Consider the following 20,654-nt stretch of genomic DNA (forward strand, 5'->3'; position numbering starts at 1 on the left):
CTTATTGATTACATGGTCGCTAATAATCGATATGACTCTTTTCAGTCTGGTTTTAGAGCTAATCATTCCACAGAGACAGCACTTGCTAAAGTGACTAATGATCTCCTCATAGCTATGGATTCAAATACGTCGTCTGTATTGTTACTACTCGATCTTAGTGCTGCCTTTGACACTGTAGACTTCGATATTTTATTAGGGCGTCTTAAAAGTTGTGTTGGTATCTCAGGGTCAGCACTCATCTGGTTCAATTCCTATCTATCAGACAGGACGCACCGAGTGGTCCATGGCAATGCGTCCTCTGAGCTCTATAATGTTACGTGTGGTGTCCCACAGGGATCGGTACTCGGACCGATTTTATTTAATATTTATATGATTCCGCTTGGGGACATAATACGTAAATATAATATTAGTTTTCAATGCTACGCGGATGACACCCAATTATATATGCCGTTATCGATGACAGATCCGTGGGACTGTTGTAATCTCGAGGCGTGCCTTGCGGAGATCAAGCAATGGATGTCTCTCAACTTCCTTCGTCTTAACCCAGATAAAACTGAGATGTTGATAATTGGTCCTGCTCGTTATCAACACTTATTTAAGGAAACCACTATAACTATAGATAACCGTACTATCACTCAGAGTGATACGGTAACTAATCTCGGGGTAATATTTGACCAAACGCTCTCCTTTCAAAAACACATTAAGAATATAGCCAGGATTGCGTTTTTTCACCTTCGTAATATTGCTAAGATTCGTCCTATCCTCTCGACCGGGCATGCGGAAACTATTATACATGCGTTCGTCACGTCGCGCCTGGACTACCGTAATGTATTATTCTCTGGTCTTCCTAAGTCCAGTATCAAAAGTTTACAGTTAGTGCAAAATGCCGAGACTGCTCTCACGGTCAAGAAAATTTGATCACATTACCCCAATATTAGCCAGATTACATTGGCTCCCGGTCTATTTAAGATGTGACTTCAAGGTTCGTCTACTAACCTATAAATCACTGCATGGCTTAGCGCCTTCATATCTCGTCGACCTAGTCATTCCTTATGTTCCGTCTCGTAACCTTCGTTCGCAAAACGCTAGTCTTTTAGTTACACCGAGGGCCAAGAAAATGTCTGCAGGGTCTAGAGCACATATGTCAGAGTTACGGCCCGCGGGCCAGATCCGGCCCGCGAATTGATTATCTATGGCCCCCTGGATGATATTGAATTACTATTAGAACCGGCCCGCAGGCCACAGCCGCCCGCTGGTGTTTTGCACGCACCAACACTACATTTCCCACAATGCAACGGTAGCCCGCGATGTCCCTACAGCTCGCACAAGCGGCTTCATTATTCATCAGTAGTCAGAGCAGAGTTCAACTTTCTGATACCCCCCTCCTCAAAAATGGCTAAACGTAAGGTGGACGCTAAGAACAGGGGTTTTCAGGCCAGGTGGGAGGCAGAGTACATGTTTACGGAGGTAAGAGGCAAACCTGTGTGTCTTCTGTGTGGAGAAAATGTGGCTGTAATGAAAGAATTTAATTTAAGAAGGCACTATCAAACGTCTAAGAAACACACAGACAAAGACAAGAAAATGGAATATGAACAAAAGCTACAGAAGGTGGAAGAATTAAAACGAGGCCTTAAGTCCAGACATGTTCTGTTCTGTTCTATGTTCACGTATGCTAAATCGCAAAGCGACGCTGCTGCCAAGGCTAGCTTTATTGTGGCAAAAGAGATCGCAAAATCAGCCCGGCCCTTTGCAGAAGGAGAGTTGATCAAAAACGGGTTTTGAGCCTCAGAGCCTAACCCCGAACATTGATGAACTTGTACAAAAGATGAGACACCTCTAAGTATCAGGCTCAGCCTCAGACAAGTGAGCATCACAGAACAGTAACGTATTTTCCGTTTTTTAATTCGGTTACATTTTTACATTTGTTTCTACCAGACGTGGTTTTTCTTTGAAGAAAGTATTGTTTTGTCTGTGTGCCGTAAATTTTTGAATTTTATTTATTTATATTTATTTTTCAGTTGAATGGACCAAGGGAAAATTGCAGATAAGAGCCATGAGAAAGAATACAACTGATTTGATTAATTTTTTATTTTACGATTTGAAAGCAATGTAGATCATAGAGCAGCACAATAATAAACTTTCAGTTTATAATGCATGCACTTTTATTTATGCATTTATCTTGATATTAAGAAACACATTTTGTTTTTAAAACAATTTAATTTTTTGCTGTTTGGCTGTTGAAAATATTTTCCCTTGAAGTTACTGACAGAGCCATAACAAAATATTGCCATATTCATTTAATCATTAAATGTCACGGTCGGGTGGAGCATGGAGCAGGACGACCAAGTGCAGCTTGGACCAGGGTTTATTGAAGCAACTCAAAATACAGACTCGGTAAACTGACATGACTTAAACAATAACTTGACTGACTGACCGGGACGTGGAACAAGAAGACAGCAGGACATGACGGCACCAAGACAGGACGACAACACCGAACGACAGCAACCAAAACCAAAACCAAAACCAATGACCAAAACCAATACCAATGACAATGATCCGACCGGGAGTGAGGGGCAGACAGGACTTTTATACACGACAGGTAACGAGAGGCAGGTGGGAACAATCACACTGATCATGGGCACACAGGAGGGGAGGGGCGAGCACACAGACAGAAACCAAGACAACAGACACATAATGGAGCAGTTGGGGACGAGACGTGACAGAACCCCCCCCACAAGGGACGTCTCCCGACGTCCCAAAAAAAAAAAACTAGGGGGACCGAACCGCACCGCACTCGGGCGGCGACTTGGGGAACCGAACCGCACCGCACTCGGGCGGCGACTTGGGGAACCGAACCGCACCGCACTCGGGCGGCGACTTGGGGAACCGAACCGCACCGCACTCGGGCGGCGACTTGGGGAACCGAACCGCACCGCACTCGGGCGGCGACTTGGGGAACCGAACCGCACTCGGGCGGCGACTTGGGGAACCGAACCGCACCGCACTCGGGCGGCGACTTCGGGGAACAGATCCGCACTCTGGCGGCGACTGCGGGGACAGATCCGCACTCTGGCGGCGACTGCGGGGACAGATCCGCACTCTGGCGGCGACTGCGGGGACAGATCCGCACCGCACTCTGGCGGCGACTGCGGGGACAGATCCGCACTCTGGCGGCGACTGCGGGGACAGATCCGCACTCTGGCGGCGACTGCGGGGACAGATCCGCACTCTGGCGGCGACTGCGGGGACAGATCCGCACTCTGGCGGCGACTGCGGGGACAGATCCGCACTCGGGCGGCGACTGCGGGGACAGATCCGCATCGGGCGGTGACTGCGGGGACAGATCCGCACTCGGGCGGTGACTGCGGGGACAGATCCGCACTCTGGCGGTGACCTAGGGGACAGAACCGCACTCCGGCGGCGACTGCGGGGACAGATCCGCACTCTGGCGGTGACTTCGGGGACAGAACCGCACTCTGGCGGCGTTTTCGGGGACAGATCCGCACTCGGGCGGTGACTTCGGGGACAGAGCCGCACTCGGGCGGTGACCTAGGGGACAGAGCCGCACTCGGGCGGTGACCTAGGGGACAGAGCCGCACTCGGGCGGTGACCTAGGGGACAGAGCCGCACTCGGGCGGTGACCTAGGGGACAGAGCCGCACTCTGGCGGTGACTTGGGGAACAGAACCGCGCTCGGGCAGCGACTTGGGGAACACAACCGCACACGGGCGGCGACTTGGGGAAACAGAACCGCACTCCGCGGAAACTCGGGAAAACACAACCGCACACGGGCGGCGACTTGGGGAAACAGAACCGCACTCCGCGGAAACACAACCGCACTGGGGCGGCGACTTGGGAAGTCTGTACCGCGATCGGCGGCCACTCACAAAGTCCGTACAGTGATCGGCGACATTCGGAAGGCGGGGCTCTGCGCGGCGGCAAGAGCCATCACGCGCCGCAGCAGTGGGAGTGGAGCCAGGGACGATCGCGGGTCCGACGCAGCTGGCTTGGATGTCTGGCGACGTTCGCGGGTCCTGCGACGCTGGGGTGGAGCCCGATGGCGGCCGTGAGTCTGATGACGCCGGGAGGCACTCCAACGGCGGCCGTGGGTCCGGCGTCGCGGCAGCGAAGTCCGACGACGGTCGCAGAGGCGATGGTGCCGGGAGGAACTCCGATGGCGGCCGTGAGTCCGGCGTCGCTGGAGCAAGATCCGATGGCAGCTGCAAGCCCATGGCGCTGGAACAAGCTCGGACGACGATCGGGCGTCGCAGCGGGAGCTGGTGGTGGAGGGGGGTCCAAGCGCTGGTCGTTGTGATGGTCGGATCATTCTGTCACGGTCGGGTGGAGCATGGAGCAGGACGACCAAGTGCAGCTTGGACCAGGGTTTATTGAAGCAACTCAAAATACAGACTCGGTAAACTGACATGACTTAAACAATAACTTGACTGACTGACCGGGACGTGGAACAAGAAGACAGCAGGACATGACGGCACCAAGACAGGACGACAACACCGAACGACAGCAACCAAAACCAAAACCAAAACCAATGACCAAAACCAATACCAATGACAATGATCCGACCGGGAGTGAGGGGCAGACAGGACTTTTATACACGACAGGTAACGAGAGGCAGGTGGGAACAATCACACTGATCATGGGCACACAGGAGGGGAGGGGCGAGCACACAGACAGAAACCAAGACAACAGACACATAATGGAGCAGTTGGGGACGAGATGTGACAATTAAATAATGTACACTGTGTTAGGTCTTAGTTCAATAGGCTATGTGCAATCATTCCGATATATTTTAATAAACATTGAACCAGTCCGGCCCTCGGCTTGTAGCAAATTTGTTTTTTTGGCCCTCGGTGTGTTTGACTTTGACATCCCTGGTCTAGAGCATTCTCTATTTGGGCTCCAGAGCTTTGGAATGCCCTACCAATGGATATTAGAACTACTACCTCAGTAGAAACATTTAAGACACGTTTAAAGACACATTTCTATGAGATGGCCTTTAACTAACTTGTAGTGGCCGATTTGGCCGGAGTTTGTTTTGTTCTCTCTGCCCACCCACTCCCTGGCTGGGGAGGGGATTAGGTGGCTCAAAAGCTGATAGCGGCTAGCTGGATTCTCGGGGACCAATTCAAGATGAAGAAACTGCAGCTCAACCTCCTTGAAGACACTGCCAGGACAATCGAGGGCACCTCCGACATCCATTTTGTCATTGATTTTCATATTATGTATTACTTGTGCCCTCTCTGCATCCATTACAACCTGGTGATCCTGAAAGGGGGATCCTTCCATCTGTGGTCCCTTCTCAAGGTTTCTCATTTTCCCCTGGCAGGGTTTTTTTGAGTTTCTCCTTGCCCTTTTGGGAGCTTAAGATCAGGGGATGCTTTGAGAATAATTGTCAATTTTGGCTATGTGAAGCCCTTTGAGACTGTTTGTGATTTAGGGCTATACAAATAAACTTGACTTGACTTGACTTGACTTCCGGAAGGGTCACACAAAACACCTGCCGCTGATCATCGATGGTGCTGTGGTGGAGAGGGTGAGCTGCACCAAGTTCCTGGGGGTGCACATCAGTGAGGACCTCTCCTGGTCCGCAAACACCACGTCACTGGCAAAGAAAGCTCAGCGCCGCCTGTACTTCCTGCGGAAGCTCAGGCGTGCATGTGCTCCTCAGGCTGTCCTGTCTACATTCTACCGTGGCACCATTGAGAGCGTCCTCACCAGTTGCATCGCTGTCTGGGGTGATAACTGCACTGAAAAGAACTTGAAGGCCCTGCAGCGCATAGTGAATACAGCTGGTAAGATTATTGGTGCTTCGCTCCCCTCCCTGAAGGACATTTGCGCCGCGGATGGCTGCCACGGTGAGTCGCTCTCTGTTTCTTTGTCTTATTTTGTGTGTTTTCTGTGTCTTCTGCTGTCCATCCCGGATCACTTTTACTAGAGAAGCACTGTTAAACATCGGTCAGTCTTCTTCTGGTATTTTCTCTCCGGTTCTCTCTGATTCAGACTGTTTGTCGGAGATTTTAGCCGGAGCGGCGGTGCTATACAAGCTAGCGCGACGGCGGCGACGCGGAAAACGAGCGGGAGCCCTCGTAAAGCTGAGGCAGAGAGGGTTCCGTTCTGCCCTACCGTCAATTCATCTGGCGAATTTCCGCTCCCTGGCGAACAAGATGGACGAACTGCTGCTCCTCACTTCAAGGAACACGGACTTCAGCAGATCCGCCGCGCTGTGTTTTGTTGAAACGTGGCTTAGCGAACGAACCCCCCACCACGCCATGGAGTTAGCTGGGTTTCGGCTAACGCGTGCAGATCGCAGCGCGGAGCTCTCCGGAAAATCAAAGGGAGGTGGTCTCTGTTTCTACATTAATGAACGTTGGTGTACCGATGTCATGGTGTTGAAAGAGTTTTGCAGCCCTCTCCTAGAAACACTTTTCATAAACTGCCGGCCGTTCTATTCACCACGGGAGTTCTCCTCGATCGTCATGGCGGCTGTTTACATCCCACCACACGCACGTGCGAGTGAAGCCACGCAGATGCTGGCTGACCAGGTGAATGACATGGAGAAACTTCTACCAAATTCACTAATCATTGTTCTGGGTGATCTTAACAGGGCGAACCTCGCACACGAACTCCCCAGATACAGACAGCACATAACGTGTCCCACCAGAGGGGCACAGACACTGGACCACTGCTACACCGTAATTAAGGATGCATGCCACTCTGTGGCTCGTGCAGCTTTAGGACTCTCGGACCACTGTCTAGTTCATCTGATCCCTGCCTACAGACAGAAGCTAAAAACTTCTAAGCCTGTGGTGAGGACTGTCAGGAAGTGGACAGTGGAGTCAAGGCAGGACCTCCAAGCCTGCTTTGACTGCACCGATTGGAGTGTTTTTGAAGCTGCAAATTCAGACTTGCATAAACTCACTGACACTGTCACATCATACATCAGTTTTTGTGAGGATCTGTGTGTGCAGACTAAGACCTTCTGCACGTACAACAACGACAAACCTTGGTTTACACCGAACCTTAGGAGGCTGCGCAAAGTCAAGGAGGAGGCCTACAGGAGCGGCGACCGGGACCTGTTCAAGTAGACCAGAAACACACTAAACCGAGAGGTCAGGAAAGCCAGGAGGTGTTACGGGGAGAGCCTGGAGAGACACCTCTCTGCCAATCCTGATCCCTCAACAGTGTGGAAAGGCCTACAGAGCATCACGGGCTTCAAGAAACGAACCCCCCGTCCTGCGGAGAGCCCAAGGCTCGCTCTACTGCAGGTTTGATCGGTCCTCCCACACAACGGGACCTCCTGCAGCACAATCCACACAATCCACATACTCACCTCCCTCCACAACTGCTCTGTCCACACCTCCATCACCGTGGTCACCGACTCTCTCTCTTGCAGAGGCCGCGCCCGCACTCCAGATTCGCGAGGAGGAAGTGCGCCAGATGTTCCGGAGACAAAAGATCAGGAAGGCACCGGGCCCAGACGGCGTGTCACCTTCCTGCTTGAAAGTCTGCGCTGAGCAGCTGGCGCCCACCTTTGCAGGGATCTTCAACCGTTCCCTGGAGCTGTGTGAGGTGCCCTCGTGCTTCAAGAGCTCCACCATTGTTCCAGTGGCCAAGAAGCCCGCCATCACAGGTCTGAATGACTATAGACCTGTTGCACTGACATCTGTGGTCATGAAATCTTTCGAGAGGTTAGTACTGAACCACCTGAAGGATGTCACGGGGCCCCTGCTGGACCCCCTCCAGTTTGCCTACCGGGCAAACAGATCGGTGGATGATGCGGTCAACATGGGACTGCACTACATCCTGCAACACCTGGACACCCCAGGAAAGTACGCCAGGATCCTGTTTGTGGACTTCAGCTCGGCGTTCAACACCATCGCTCCTGACATCCTCCAACAGAAGCTCATCCAGCTCGCGGTGCCTGCCTCCACCTGTCAGTGGATCACCAGCTTCCTGACCAACAGGAGACAGTGTGTGAGGCTGGGGAGCATCACATCTGACACCCTGACCACCAACACTGGAGCCCCTCAGGGATGCGTCCTCTCCCCACTGCTCTTCTCCCTCTACACCAACGATTTCTCCGCAAGTGACTCTTCCGTGAAGCTCCTGAAGTATGCAGACGACACCACTCTCATCGGACTAATCCAGAACGGTGATGAGACTGCGTACAGACAGGGGGTGGAGCGGCTGGTCCACTGGTGCAGCCAAAACCACCTGGACCTGAACCCGCTCAAGACCGTGGAGATGACAGTGGACTTCAGGCGAGGCCTTCACCACTTTCACCCCTCACTATCCGCAGTAATACTATTCTCTCATCAGACACCTTCAAGTTCCTGGGAACCACAATCTCTCGGGACCTGAAATGGACCGGCCACATAGACTCTGTCCGGAAGAAGGCCCAGCAGAGGCTGTACTTCCCGAGACAGCTCAAGAAGTTCAACCTGCCGCGGGAGCTGCTGAAGACCTTCTACACTGCCATCATCCAGTCTGTCCTCTGCACCTCCATCACTGTCTGGTTTGGATTGGCCTCCAAACAAGACAAGCACAGACTGCAACGGACAATAAGGACTGCAGAAAAGATAATTGGAATCAACCTCCCATCTATCCAAGACTTGTACCTGTCCAGGACCAGGAAACGTGCAAGTAACATCTCAACAGACCCTTCGCACCCAGGTTGCAGCCTGTTTGAACTACTCCCCTCCGGACGCCGTTATAGAGCTCTGTACACTAAAACCAGCAGACACAGACACAGCTTCTTCCCCCAGGCTGTCGCTCTGATGAACTCACACCACTCTTAGAGTCTCAGAGTCATTACTGTGCAATAACATCCCGCTTTCCACACCTTTTTTGTCTACACTGTTTGTACTATGTGTCCTCTCTGCATCCATTGCAGCCTGGTCATCCTAGAAGAGGGACCCTCCCATCTGTGGTCTCTTCTCAAGGTTTCTCATTTCCCCTAGCTGGAGTTTTGAGTTTTTCCTTGCCCTCTTGGGAGTTTAAGATCAGTTTAAGATCAGGGGGTGTTTGAGAATATCTTTCGTTCTTCACATGTCCTGGGTGTTGTTGTTAGTCACCTAAATGTTGAACAGAGGCTGTGATTTACCGAAGTCAAATTCCTTGTTTGGCACACTCAAAGATGGCGAATAAAAAACTCTTGAATCTTGAATCTTGAATTTACACCTCCCATCTCGCCCGCAAGGCAACCTCGATTGCGAGTGATGTGAGTCACCCGGCTCACTCTTTGTCTGACCTTCTGCCCTCTGGGAAGAGGTACAGGAGCCTGCGCTCCCGCACCACCAGACTCGCCAACAGCATCTTTCTCCAGGCTGTTAGGACACTGAACTCGCTACCCCCTTCTGCGTGGCGTGCGGCACTGTTGCGCTATTTTCTGGACTGTCTGCTGTACGCTCACTTGCTCCTTTTTGCTCCTCTTATTTATTTATTGTTGTGTTATTTATTCATTATTTATTCAGCACGTTGTTGTTTACTTGATTGTCTATTGTGGGCCATGTCTTGTCACCGTGGGATAGGGGGGAACGTAATTTCGGTTTCTTTGTGTGTCTTTGGCATGTGGAGAAATTGACAATAAAGCTGACTTTGACTTTGACTTTGAAAGCCTTATTTTTCTGTGATGGGCCAAATGACGTGAGGCTTCAGAGCATGTCTTGATTGAGCAAAGGTGGGTGTGCCAAATGAAGCCTCGATTCAAAGCGTGAATTGGGTAAAAAATAAAAAATGACGAGACCCTTCTTAAAAAGGGAGACCACCACACCAGTCTACCAATCCAGAAGCACTGTCCCCGATGTCTATGCGATGCTGTAGAGGCGTGTCAGCCAGGACAGCCCCACGACATTTAGAGCCTTTAAAAACTCCGGGCGGATCTCATCCATCCCCGAAGCCTTGCCACCAAGCTGTTAAACTACCTTGGTGACTTCAACCCCAGAGATGGGAGAGCCCACCTCAGAGTCCCCAGGCTCTGCTTCCACCATGGAATGCGTGTGGGGGGAATTGAGGAGGTCTTTGAAGTATCTCTCGACTGACTCATGATGTACCGAGTCAGCAGCACCCCATCCCCACTGTACACAGTGTTAATGGTGCACTGTTTCTCCCTCCTGAAACATCAGATGGACCAGAATTTCCGCGAAGCCGTCCGGAAGTCATTCTCCATGCCCTCGCCGAACTTCTCCCATACCCGTGTTTTTGCCTCAACAACTGCCGAAGCCGCTTTCCACTTGGCCATCCAGTACCTGTTAACTCCCTCCGGAGTCCCACAGAACAAAAAGGCAGCTTGATGGCATGTCTTACCGCTGTTGTCTACCAGCGGTAAGACATGGTAAGACAATCTTCCCCCACCATCTGAGCCAACCCACCATCAGGTGGTAATACGTTGACAGCTCCACCCCTCTTGGCACCCGAGTATCCAAAACATGCGTGTCAGGCGCAGAGCAGGGAGAGGACTCGAATGCAGAGAGTTCAATGTCCAAAAAGGCTTTTATTGTCGCCACTGACAGTCGAACAAAAAACGCCTCACTAGGAGGGAAAAAAGGGAAAACAAAGGCGCCTCGAACCGAGGGAGAAAAAGGGGAAATCAAAGCGCCTCGAACCGAGGGAAATACAAAAACAAGGTAGCGATGTAACCAAGTTAACATCGGTGATCAAGGTTGCTCAAACAAGGCTTCTACGTGGAACTCGAGGGTTTCGTGATCGCTAGTGTTCTGACAAGGCAAGACGCACTGGCACTGGATACGGGGAAAGACGCGGGTTATATGGACACAGGAGGGGAACACAGGTGAAGACAGTTGGTCATTGGCGCAGGTGCACACACTTGGAATCAGGGGTTCACGTGACCGGACGCACAGGGGAAGGACACACCGACTGGAACGAGAGGAAAATCACACAATAAAACAGGAAGTGATCCGGACGACACATGACAGCATGACAATGCGGCCGCAAATCTGATGACAGGACTACAAAGTCGATCATCAAACTGCGGCCGAGTGCCAATTGCACACATGGACACCCTTATGTTTGAACATGGTGTTCATTATGGACAATCCATTTTGTCCAATAATAGAACACCACTCGGTTTCTGATTGGGGGGAGTGTTCGTCCCAATCATGTTCCTCCAGGTCTCACTGTCATTGCATTGAAGTCACCCAGCAGTACGATGGAGTCCTCAGAAGGAACGCTTTCCAGCATTTCTTTGAAGGGCTCAAAAAAGGGTGGGTACTCTGAACTGCTGTTTGGTGCATAGACACAAACAACAGTCAGGATCCGTTCACCGACCTGAAGGCAGAGGGAGGCAACCCTCTCGCTTACCAGGGTGAACCCCAATGTGCAGGCGCCCAGCTGGGGGCAACTTCAAGTTGTAAGTATAAGTACAACAACATAAGTATGCCCACACCTGCTCGGCGCCTCTCACCGTGGGCAACTTCAGAGTAGAAGAGAGTCCTGCCCTCTCAAGAGGAGTTGTACCAGAAACCAAACTGTGTGTGGAGGCAAGTCAGCCTTTGTCTACTCTGAACTTTTCTCCCTCGCATACCAGCTCGGGCTCCTTTCCTGCCAGAGAGGTGACATTCTATGTTTCAAGAACCAGCTTCTATAGCTGGGGAATCGGACTGTCTTTGGCCGCCGCCCAGCTCACTCTGCACCAGACCCCTTTGGCCCCTTCCACAGGTGGTTACCCCATGGGACATGGGGTAACCACATTGCCTTTTTAGGCCAGGCACCATGGGTGAACGCCCGGCCACCAGACGCTCGCCTTCGAGCCCAAACTCTAGACCTGGCTCCAGAGGGTGCCCCGGTGACCCACGTCTGAGCAAGGGAAAACCAAGTCCATTTGTGTTACTCGTCATAAGGGGTCTATGAGCTGTGCTTTGTCTGGCCCCTCACTCAGGACCCTTTTGCCATGGGTGACCCTGCCAGAGGCATAAAGCCCAAGACAACTTGCGTCCTAGGATCATTAGGACGCGCAAACCCCTCCACCACGATAAGGTGACGACTCACGGAAGGGATGGTAGAGACATATCACAACCATATACAGTAGAGCAGTGTTTCCCAACCTTTTTTGAACGAATCGTTCACTCACGAGCCAACACTAACAGCAACACACACATAAATTGAGTATGTGCCGATGCCACAACATGAAATCTCAAAATTCTCCGATTTGCCACGCATGCACGATTAGCCTTGCGGAAACTGACCTGTGGTTTGGTAATCCTGTTTACAATTCGCTCGGTATTTAATGTTGGACAATTTCCCACGGAACATCTCTCACGTGACACCGGTGTGCCGCGGCACACTGGTTGGGAAACACTGCAGTAGAGCCTCGGTTTTCGACCAAAATCCGTTCCGGAAGGCTGTTCGAGAAGTGAATCGTTCGAATTCCTAATCATGTTTTCCCATTACAAATAATGGGAAAAAGAATTAATCCGTTCAAAGCAAAACAAAAACGCCTTTTTTAAGCATTTTTTCATTTGTGCATTTTTGTCCGATCGTGCAACTGCAGCGCACCGCCGAACGCGCAACCGTAGCGCGCCTCCGACCGCGCAACTGGTCACATTATTGTGACAGAGCCGTCGCTGAAATTTAGAAAGTATTTTTAAAGTCCTGATGTACTTTCCAAAATTTAAGTGGACCTCAGTGCGCAGAGAGCTTAATTTTGTCTGATCGCGCAGCCGCAGCGCACCGCCGAACGCGCAACCGTAGCGCGCCGCCGACCGCGCAACTGCACCGCGCTGGTCGAATTATTGTGACAGAGCGGTCGCTAAAATTTAGAACATATTTTTAAAGTCCTAATGGACTTTCCAAAATTTTAGTGGACCTCAGTGCGCAGGGAGCTTAAATTGGTCCGATCGCGCAACCGCAGCGCACCGGGTGCTCATTGTCGCATTGCTTTAGGAGCGTCTTTGTGTTTTAGGATGGACCCACTTGCTTCCTTTGGAGGCATGATTAGTTGATGCAATTCTCAGAGTAACGAGAATATAATAACAAACGGAGTCAGTTGGCATGCGAGTCCTCTCGGCTCATCTCGCGAGGTTCGACAACCGAATTTCGTCCGACATCCGAAGCAAAAAAAAAAATCTCGAATTTTTTTGTTCGAATACCGATTTGTTCGAGAACCGGGACGTTCGAAAACCGAGGCTCCACTGTCGGGGAATACAAAATAGTCCCTACCAATATTTACCATTTTATTTTCATACAGCAAAAACATTTTTTAATAATGTAACATTTCAGTATACTACGCAGTGATAGCATTATTGAAAAAAAAAATACTTTAAATTAGTTGTTTTTACGAGAGGTTCCGAGATTTATTCGGAGCTATGACGATGACGACAGATGCCTCTATTTCATTGGCTGCAACAGTTATTTAGTTACATTTAATAGTGCCGATCAGGTAGCCTCACGCGGAGAAAGAGGTCCATGTTGGTGTTGACAGTGACAACGCATCTGTGCTCATCTGTGGCCACTGGCCAAACGTAATCGCTCTTCGCGCGCACTTTAGAAGGTGCTCAAACACTTGTACAGCAGTGAGAGGGATGAACTGGCATCCACTTCCGCTCTGCCCTGCCGCTGCAACAATGAAGCGCTCTGAAAGAAATACGAAGCATATTATGCACAAACTGAACGCTGGTGTGAGAGTCCCAACTGCCTCACAAATGTTTCACTGATGTTCAATTCATTTATGGGCTTTCTGTGGGTTCGCAATCATCTTCATTGTGTTTTTTTTTCTGGCCGTTTCTTTACTCGGTTCGGTGTATTTTTGTTATTGTGATATATCCTACTGCCATTAAAGGCACCACGGATGTACGTTTTGGGGACGCGTCGAGAAAAGAGTGACGTGATACACAGGAGACTGTTTGGATGACTTGAAAAAGAATAAAAACACCTGTTAAAGGACAAAACATGACTCAGAGCTGCTACACTTACCATAAAAATCAAGTGTACATTTGTCGCAGGAAAAGTTTTAAAAGGGAAGCTAAAGCTGTTCGTTTTCTCAAAATGAAGCAATTTCCACTGAGAATTCTAAGCCTGTAAGCATTATTATTATTATTATTATTATTATTATTATTTTCAATTTTGCCAGTTGATGAATACAGAAGGCATAAGCATGCAACAAACACTGCAATAATACAGATTTTTTTATTTAAATATTTTTATATCGTGCAAGATATTTGTTTTTTAATAATTCATTTGTTATTTATTTTTATCTTACCTGGAATGTTTTTCTCTTAACTGCATAAAAGGACAAAATGCAAAATGTATGCTGAATTTGGAAAAGCAATAATTAAAGTGTTCTTGAACTGTTCTGCCGAGTATGAGTGTCTGGTTGTGTACACGTGATGCATGATCAAGTTCTGGTTTTGGGTTGGGGGAAGTAAGTTGTAATGCCTACCAAAGCTTAGACCAAGCATACGCCTTTGTATCTGATGTTCTTTCATGGGTTTATTCATCAAAAATCGGAACCAAGAAAGTAGTTTATTTCAAAGTCGTAATTTGCATTCCAGTTCACTAGGTGGCGGTAATGTCACAAGAGCAGCTGCTGTTGAACCCAAATGATAAGTTCTCGTTGAGTACAAACAGGGAAATTTTTGAAAGTTGGTCGGTGTGGGCGTTGGTCGCTTTCACAAGCGCAACAATCCTATTAGTAAAACATTTCTTTCATGTACTGCAGAATCTTAATGGCGCAAGAAATATATGACGATCGATCGGCTGGAAGAATTTTGAATGGAAGTCAGAAGAAAAACACCGTTGTTGGAGACTCGACTCTCAGAGATGAAGTCTGTGAAGAAAGTAACCCAGCGAGTCCTGAAGCTGAACGCAATATGCAGCATATAACTCAAGGTACGTGCTACATCTTAAGCTTCATTTTATTTGGTAACTTGCTATAATGCTATTATTAGGGTGACCAGACGTCCTCTTTTTCCAGGACGTCCGACTTTTGAGCCCTAAAACGTATGTCCGGGGGGGATTTCAAAACCGTCCGGGATTTTGTTGGACTACCTCAAACATAATACATGGACAGTACATTGTCAATAGAATTGCCACTCCGTTCGATTTCACTCCAGGTTTTTTTGTATCGTTCGCAAATAAGTCCTCAAATCTAGTCACCTTACTTCAGTAAGGTGTGCTGTCCAGTGTTCACCGAGTGTTACAAGCAATGCCGAAACGAAAATGCACGTTCACGGAGGAGTTAAATAAAAAAATTCCAGTGCTTTCGCCAGGGGCGTGATCATTATGAAGCTGAGTGCCCGACGTGCAAGGCAGGCACTGTGTCTGAGGCAAACAAAGGTGCCAACGCACCCCGCAAGAGGATGACTGAAGAGGAGCCCTTTTTTCTTCTTCAAATGCTGCACCGATGGACGTATTTCTTAAGTCTTTTTTTACTTAGTGTACCACTATAAAACTGGTTGGTGTTAGTGTAAATAGGTTTTTGTTATTGTATATATGTTGTTTCGTGTTATTCGGGCCAATAAATGCAATTACTATACAGCAAAATTCCGGCCCGCGGGCAAAATCCGGCCCCTGGTCATATTTCATACGGCCCGCAGCTTCGGTCTAATAATGTATTATTAATGCCCCGCCTGCAGTGTCAAACTGAATTAAAAAAAATCATGAAACTTGAAACTGTAATTCCTCCTATTACCAGAATGTGGCAGCACCACCACTCTCCGCTCATTTCTGCCATGGCGACTGCAAAAAAAAAAAAAAAAAAACGAGGAAAGTTGACATTGAGGGCCCTCGCTTTCAAGAGATATGGGAATTACATTACTTTTTCTCTGAAAATCAAGGCAATTGTGTTTGTCTAATTTGTAAAGAGATGGTTGCCTTGTTTAAGGATTTCAACCTAAAGAGACACCATCAGACTAAACATGCTAACACATACGACAAGCTAACAGGGAGTAACTGCGCTGATAAAGTGAAGCAGCTCCAAGCTGAACTGGCATCACAACAGCGACTCTTCACACGGACGGGGCTGTGAGTCAAAAGTAGATCAAAAGTAAAAATTACTTATTAAATATTACGAAGTGACCATGTTAATACTGTTGATGTTATGAACCTGTAGACGTGACACAAACGATTACTTTCTGAAAAAAATATTGTAAATGACAGGAGCAAAATTCACTTTTAATAATAACAGACAACTTTGCATTACTTATAACTCCTGTTTAAAATGTTCATGAGGCAAAATAATTTTAAACTCTTGTAAATTTAAGGTATTTCATACATTTTGTTCAATGTTATCTGACTCTTCAGATATGAATGGAAGGCAGAATTTGTGTTTTTAGAGTTGTTCACATCTGCCTGAGTGGCTTATATTTGGTTATTTTGTCATTTAAAAAATAAAGACAAATGGGACGATGAAATTTGTTTCATAAGAGTGTGTATTTGCATGAAATTTCTGTAGTTAAAAAATGTCAGAAAAAACGATTGGTCCCCGGGCCCCTTCACTTTATCAAATCTGGCCCTCCTTGCAAAAAGTTTGGACAACCCTGGTGTAATGGAACAGAGTGGCAATTCAAAGTCAAAGTCAAAGTCAGCTTTATTGTCAATTTCTCCACATGCCAAAGACACACAAAGAAACCGAAATTTCGTTCCCCCCTATCCCACGGTGACAAGACATGGCTCACAACAGACAAACAAGTAACAAGTATAACAAAAGCGTGCTGAATAAATAATGAATAAATAACACAACAATAAATAAATAAATAAGAGGAGCAGAAAAAAAAGGAGCAAGTGCGCGTACAGCAGACATTCCCGAAAATAGCGCAACAGTGCCACACGCTACGCAGAAGGGGGTAGCGAGTTCTCTTGACAATGTACTGTACTTGTATTATGTTTGAGGCAGTCCAACAGAATCCCAGACGATTTTGAAATTTCACCCGGACATTTTCTTGAGGCTCAAAAGTAGGTCACGTCTGGGTAAAAAGAGGACGTCTGGTCACCCTATTATAGATAGACCGATAGATCGCTAGAGAGACCGAGAGCGACTATATTCCATTCTATTTTAAATGCGGCAGCTCTATTCCAAAATGAAGGGAAAGCTAACGATGATGCAAGTGATGATGGAGATGAAAATGAGGATGATGACGACGACGACAGTGGCACAGACAACTTCAACGCTAAGACAGGAACCCAGCTTCAGAGATCTGAGCACAATGGAGGAATCAACTCAAGTTTACCAGACACATTCAAAACAGACCATCTCCTGTTTTATGAAAGGTTCAAAGCCTACCAGGACTTCATACTAGGTAAGAATGTGAACAGTTATTTTAGTTACAAGCTCATTGTGACACTAGCAGATCTTGCAGTCGTGCATGCGTGTGGTATGGTAAAATTTTGGGGGCGACCAAACTGGTTTTCAAAACTGGTGGAAAGCAACGTAGAAAGCTGTTGCCTCATTGGTAGCAATGTCAAAAAGCTTCATGTTCATTACTCAAGTAGAAATATAGATAGTGGGATTGAAATATACTCTAGTAGGAGTTGAAGTACCAATTCCAGCTTTTTACTTGTAAAAGTATAAACGCAATTGTTTTATAACTACTTTAAAGTATAAAAGTAAAGGTATTGCAAAGGAGAAAAATGCTGTCTAAATATGTTTTATTTAATTGAACTCATTGATTAATTAATCCACCCCACACCAAAGTTATTGACTTGACTATAAGGACAAATGCTTGGGCCGCATCACAGGGCCTATTGTGCACTAACACTTCTTCCCCCATTTTTTTTTTTAAATAAATGCCATTATGACTATATTGTTAGAATAAAAAAAATCATCAAAATCTACCTGTTTCAGCTCCATATATTTCCATTAAACCTAATCACATTTAGTAAACCTACAAGTTGTATATAATAAAATATTTCATCAGTCTTCCTGTTTCAGCTCCATATATCCCCATTAAACGTAATCACATTTAGTAGACCTACAAGTAGTAACGGTAACGCGAAGTGTCGAATTTGCTTCATGTACCAGTTATTGTGTTTTTTTTTTTTTTTTAACGCATCTTGATTGGTCTGAAAGCTCACCGTTGCTTCTTAAATCCATTTATTATTCTTGAATCCATTTATCAACAAAAAACCCCACAACCGATTAATGAAGCAAATCTATAGTGTAATTTTCCCATCTGATTAATGAAGCAAATCTATAGCGTAATTTTCCCATCACTACCTACACGGCAAATAAGTGCTGTGTGTACTACTGAGCATTAACATGTTTCATGGCGCATATGATGTATATTTTTGTTGTCTTTAAGTAAAGTAAGTTAGTTTAGAGAAAAGGGGGGCTGCATTTGTTTGCATTTTTTGGGGGATCCTCAGCTTTTAATAATCTTTAAGTTATCAATGTTGTTATTCATTCAGTGGCTGAGAAAATAGTTTTATAAATATATTTTATAATATCAAATAAAGTACAGTGGAGCCTCGGTTTTCGAACGTCCCGGTTCTCGAACAAATCGATATTCGAACAAAAAATTAGAGATTTTTTTGCTTCGAATGTCAGACGAAATTCGGTTGTCGAACCTCACGAGATGAGCCGAGAGGACCCGCATGCCAACTGACACCGTTCGTTATTACATTCTCGTTACTCTGAGGATTGCATCAACTCTAATCATGCCTCCAAAGGAAGCAAGTGGGTGCAGTAAAGCCATCCTAAAACACAAAGACGCTCCTAAAGCAATGCGACAGTGAGCGCCCGGCGCACTGCGGTTGCGCGATCGGACCAAATTAAGCTCCCTGCGCACTGAGGTCCACTTTAATTTTGGAAAGTCCATTAGGACTTTAAAAATATTTTCAAAATTTTAGCGACCGCTCTGTCACAATAATGCGACCAGCGCGGTGCAATTGCGCGGTCGGCGGCGCGCTGCAGTTGCGCGATCGGACAAAATTAAGCTCCCTGCGCACTGAGGTCCTCTTAAATTTTGGAAAGTACATCAGGACTTTAAAAATATTTTTTAAGTTTCAGCGACGGCTCTGTCACAATAATGCGACGAGCACGGTGCAGTTGCGCGGTCGGTCGCGCGTTCGGTGGTGCGCTGCAGTTGCGTGATTGGACAGAAATGCGCAAATAAAAAAAAAAATGCTTAAAAAAGGCGTTTTATTTTATTTGTCTTGGATTCGGAATTCGACCGATTCACTTCTCGAACCGCCTTCTGGAACGGATTGTGGTGGAAAACCGAGATTTGACTGTATGTCGGACCGGAGTACAAGTCTCATTTCTGGGGGGACTTTATTTGACAAAATCCAACACCAAGAACAGACCTGAATAGGCAACAACAGGCTAAACGATATGGTATGCTAACGTTACATAAACAAACGAGGAACTGAGAATGTGCCTGACGTAACATAATAACAGTTATTCAAATAACTATAACATAAATACCACGTTTAGCAAACCATCCGTGTTACTCCGAATCATTAAATGCATCGAAATCTTCGTCCTCTGTGTAAACCAGTGTTTCCCAACCTTTTTTCATTCATGGCACACCTTTTCATTGGAAAAAATCTCGCGGCACACCGCCAACAAAAATCTGTTAAGCTCCTATATTAAAATCAGTTATATTACAACGAAACACGTAGAGTCCTATTCCTATATATGTATGGAGAGTCGAATAATTTAATAGAAATAAATACTAAATATTCTTTAAATTGTATTCCTTTTTTTAAAATAAAAGTGACAGTTTTTTAAAAAGGTTTTACACGGTGTAAGAAATAAACTATTTAAAGTGATTGTGATTAAAATAAAAGTATCAATGTGATTTTGTTTACTGTTTTAGACTAGGTCTATAAATACTGCAACAATAAGAACAAAGTCACTTTTAAAGACGCTCTGCTGTTCTGACAGCAGCTGAGTGGCTATCACAGTCGAGGAGTCTCGACTTGACTGCTTATTTTACGTATGTGAAAAATAACCAATCCAGGTTCTCCGGTTGAACTGCATTCTCTGATTTCCATCGGACCACAAACGCACCACAACCGTCATAGTGTCTGTCACTGTTAGCAAAAGCACACAGCAACACACACATAAACTGAATATGTGCCGATGCAATACAATCATATCGACACAATATGAAATCTCAAGATTCTCTGATTCTCCACACATGCACGATTACCAAGTGGCTGACCAGGCCTTGCGCGAACTGACCAGTGGTTTGGCGATCCTGTTTACAATGCGCTCCATAATTAATATTGGACAGTCCCACGGCACAGCTGAACGTCTCTCACGGCACACCAGTGTGCCACGGCACAGTGGTTGGGAAACACTGGTGTAAACAACGCCATTGCTGACTCCGGAAGTACATGTGGCGCTGAGGTCAGTCTCAGTCAGACTGAGTCAGTTGCAGTTCCAATTATTCTATAGGCCTATATAACATATATAAACTACAGTCAAACCTCGGTTTTCGACCACAATCCGTTCCAGAAGGCAGTTCAAGAAGTGAATCGGTCGAATACCGAGTCTATTGTTCCCATTACAAATAATGGAAAAAAATGTAATCCCTTCCATGACTAAAAAAAACGCTTTTTTTAAAGCATTTTTTCATTTGCGCATTTTTGTCCGATCGCGCAACTGCAGCGCACCGCTGAACGCGCAACAGTAGCGCGCTGCCGACCGCGCAACTGCACCGCGCCGGTCGCATTATT

General features: G+C 47.0%; 1 protein-coding gene across 3 annotated transcripts in view; it reads left to right on the forward strand.

The window, feature by feature from the left end:
* The first annotated feature begins 14,572 nt into the window (after positions 1–14,572).
* The window catches only part of shcbp1 (SHC SH2-domain binding protein 1), a 63,510-nt gene continuing 57,428 nt past the window's right edge, over positions 14,573–20,654 (forward strand). The window contains exons 1-2 of one of the 3 annotated variants that reach the window (XM_049717448.2): positions 14,573–14,861; positions 17,039–17,269. In XM_049717448.2, coding sequence (XP_049573405.1) covers positions 14,681–14,861; positions 17,039–17,269 — 412 coding nt within the window. In that variant the 5' untranslated portion in view covers positions 14,573–14,680. The remainder of the gene's footprint in view (positions 14,862–17,038; positions 17,270–20,654) is intronic. The other 2 variants (XM_049717447.2, XM_049717445.2) reach the window with 2 other exon arrangements.

The sequence above is a fragment of the Syngnathus scovelli genome, chromosome 4 (genome assembly GCF_024217435.2).
Source record: "Syngnathus scovelli strain Florida chromosome 4, RoL_Ssco_1.2, whole genome shotgun sequence".
NCBI lineage: Eukaryota > Metazoa > Chordata > Actinopteri > Syngnathiformes > Syngnathidae > Syngnathus > Syngnathus scovelli.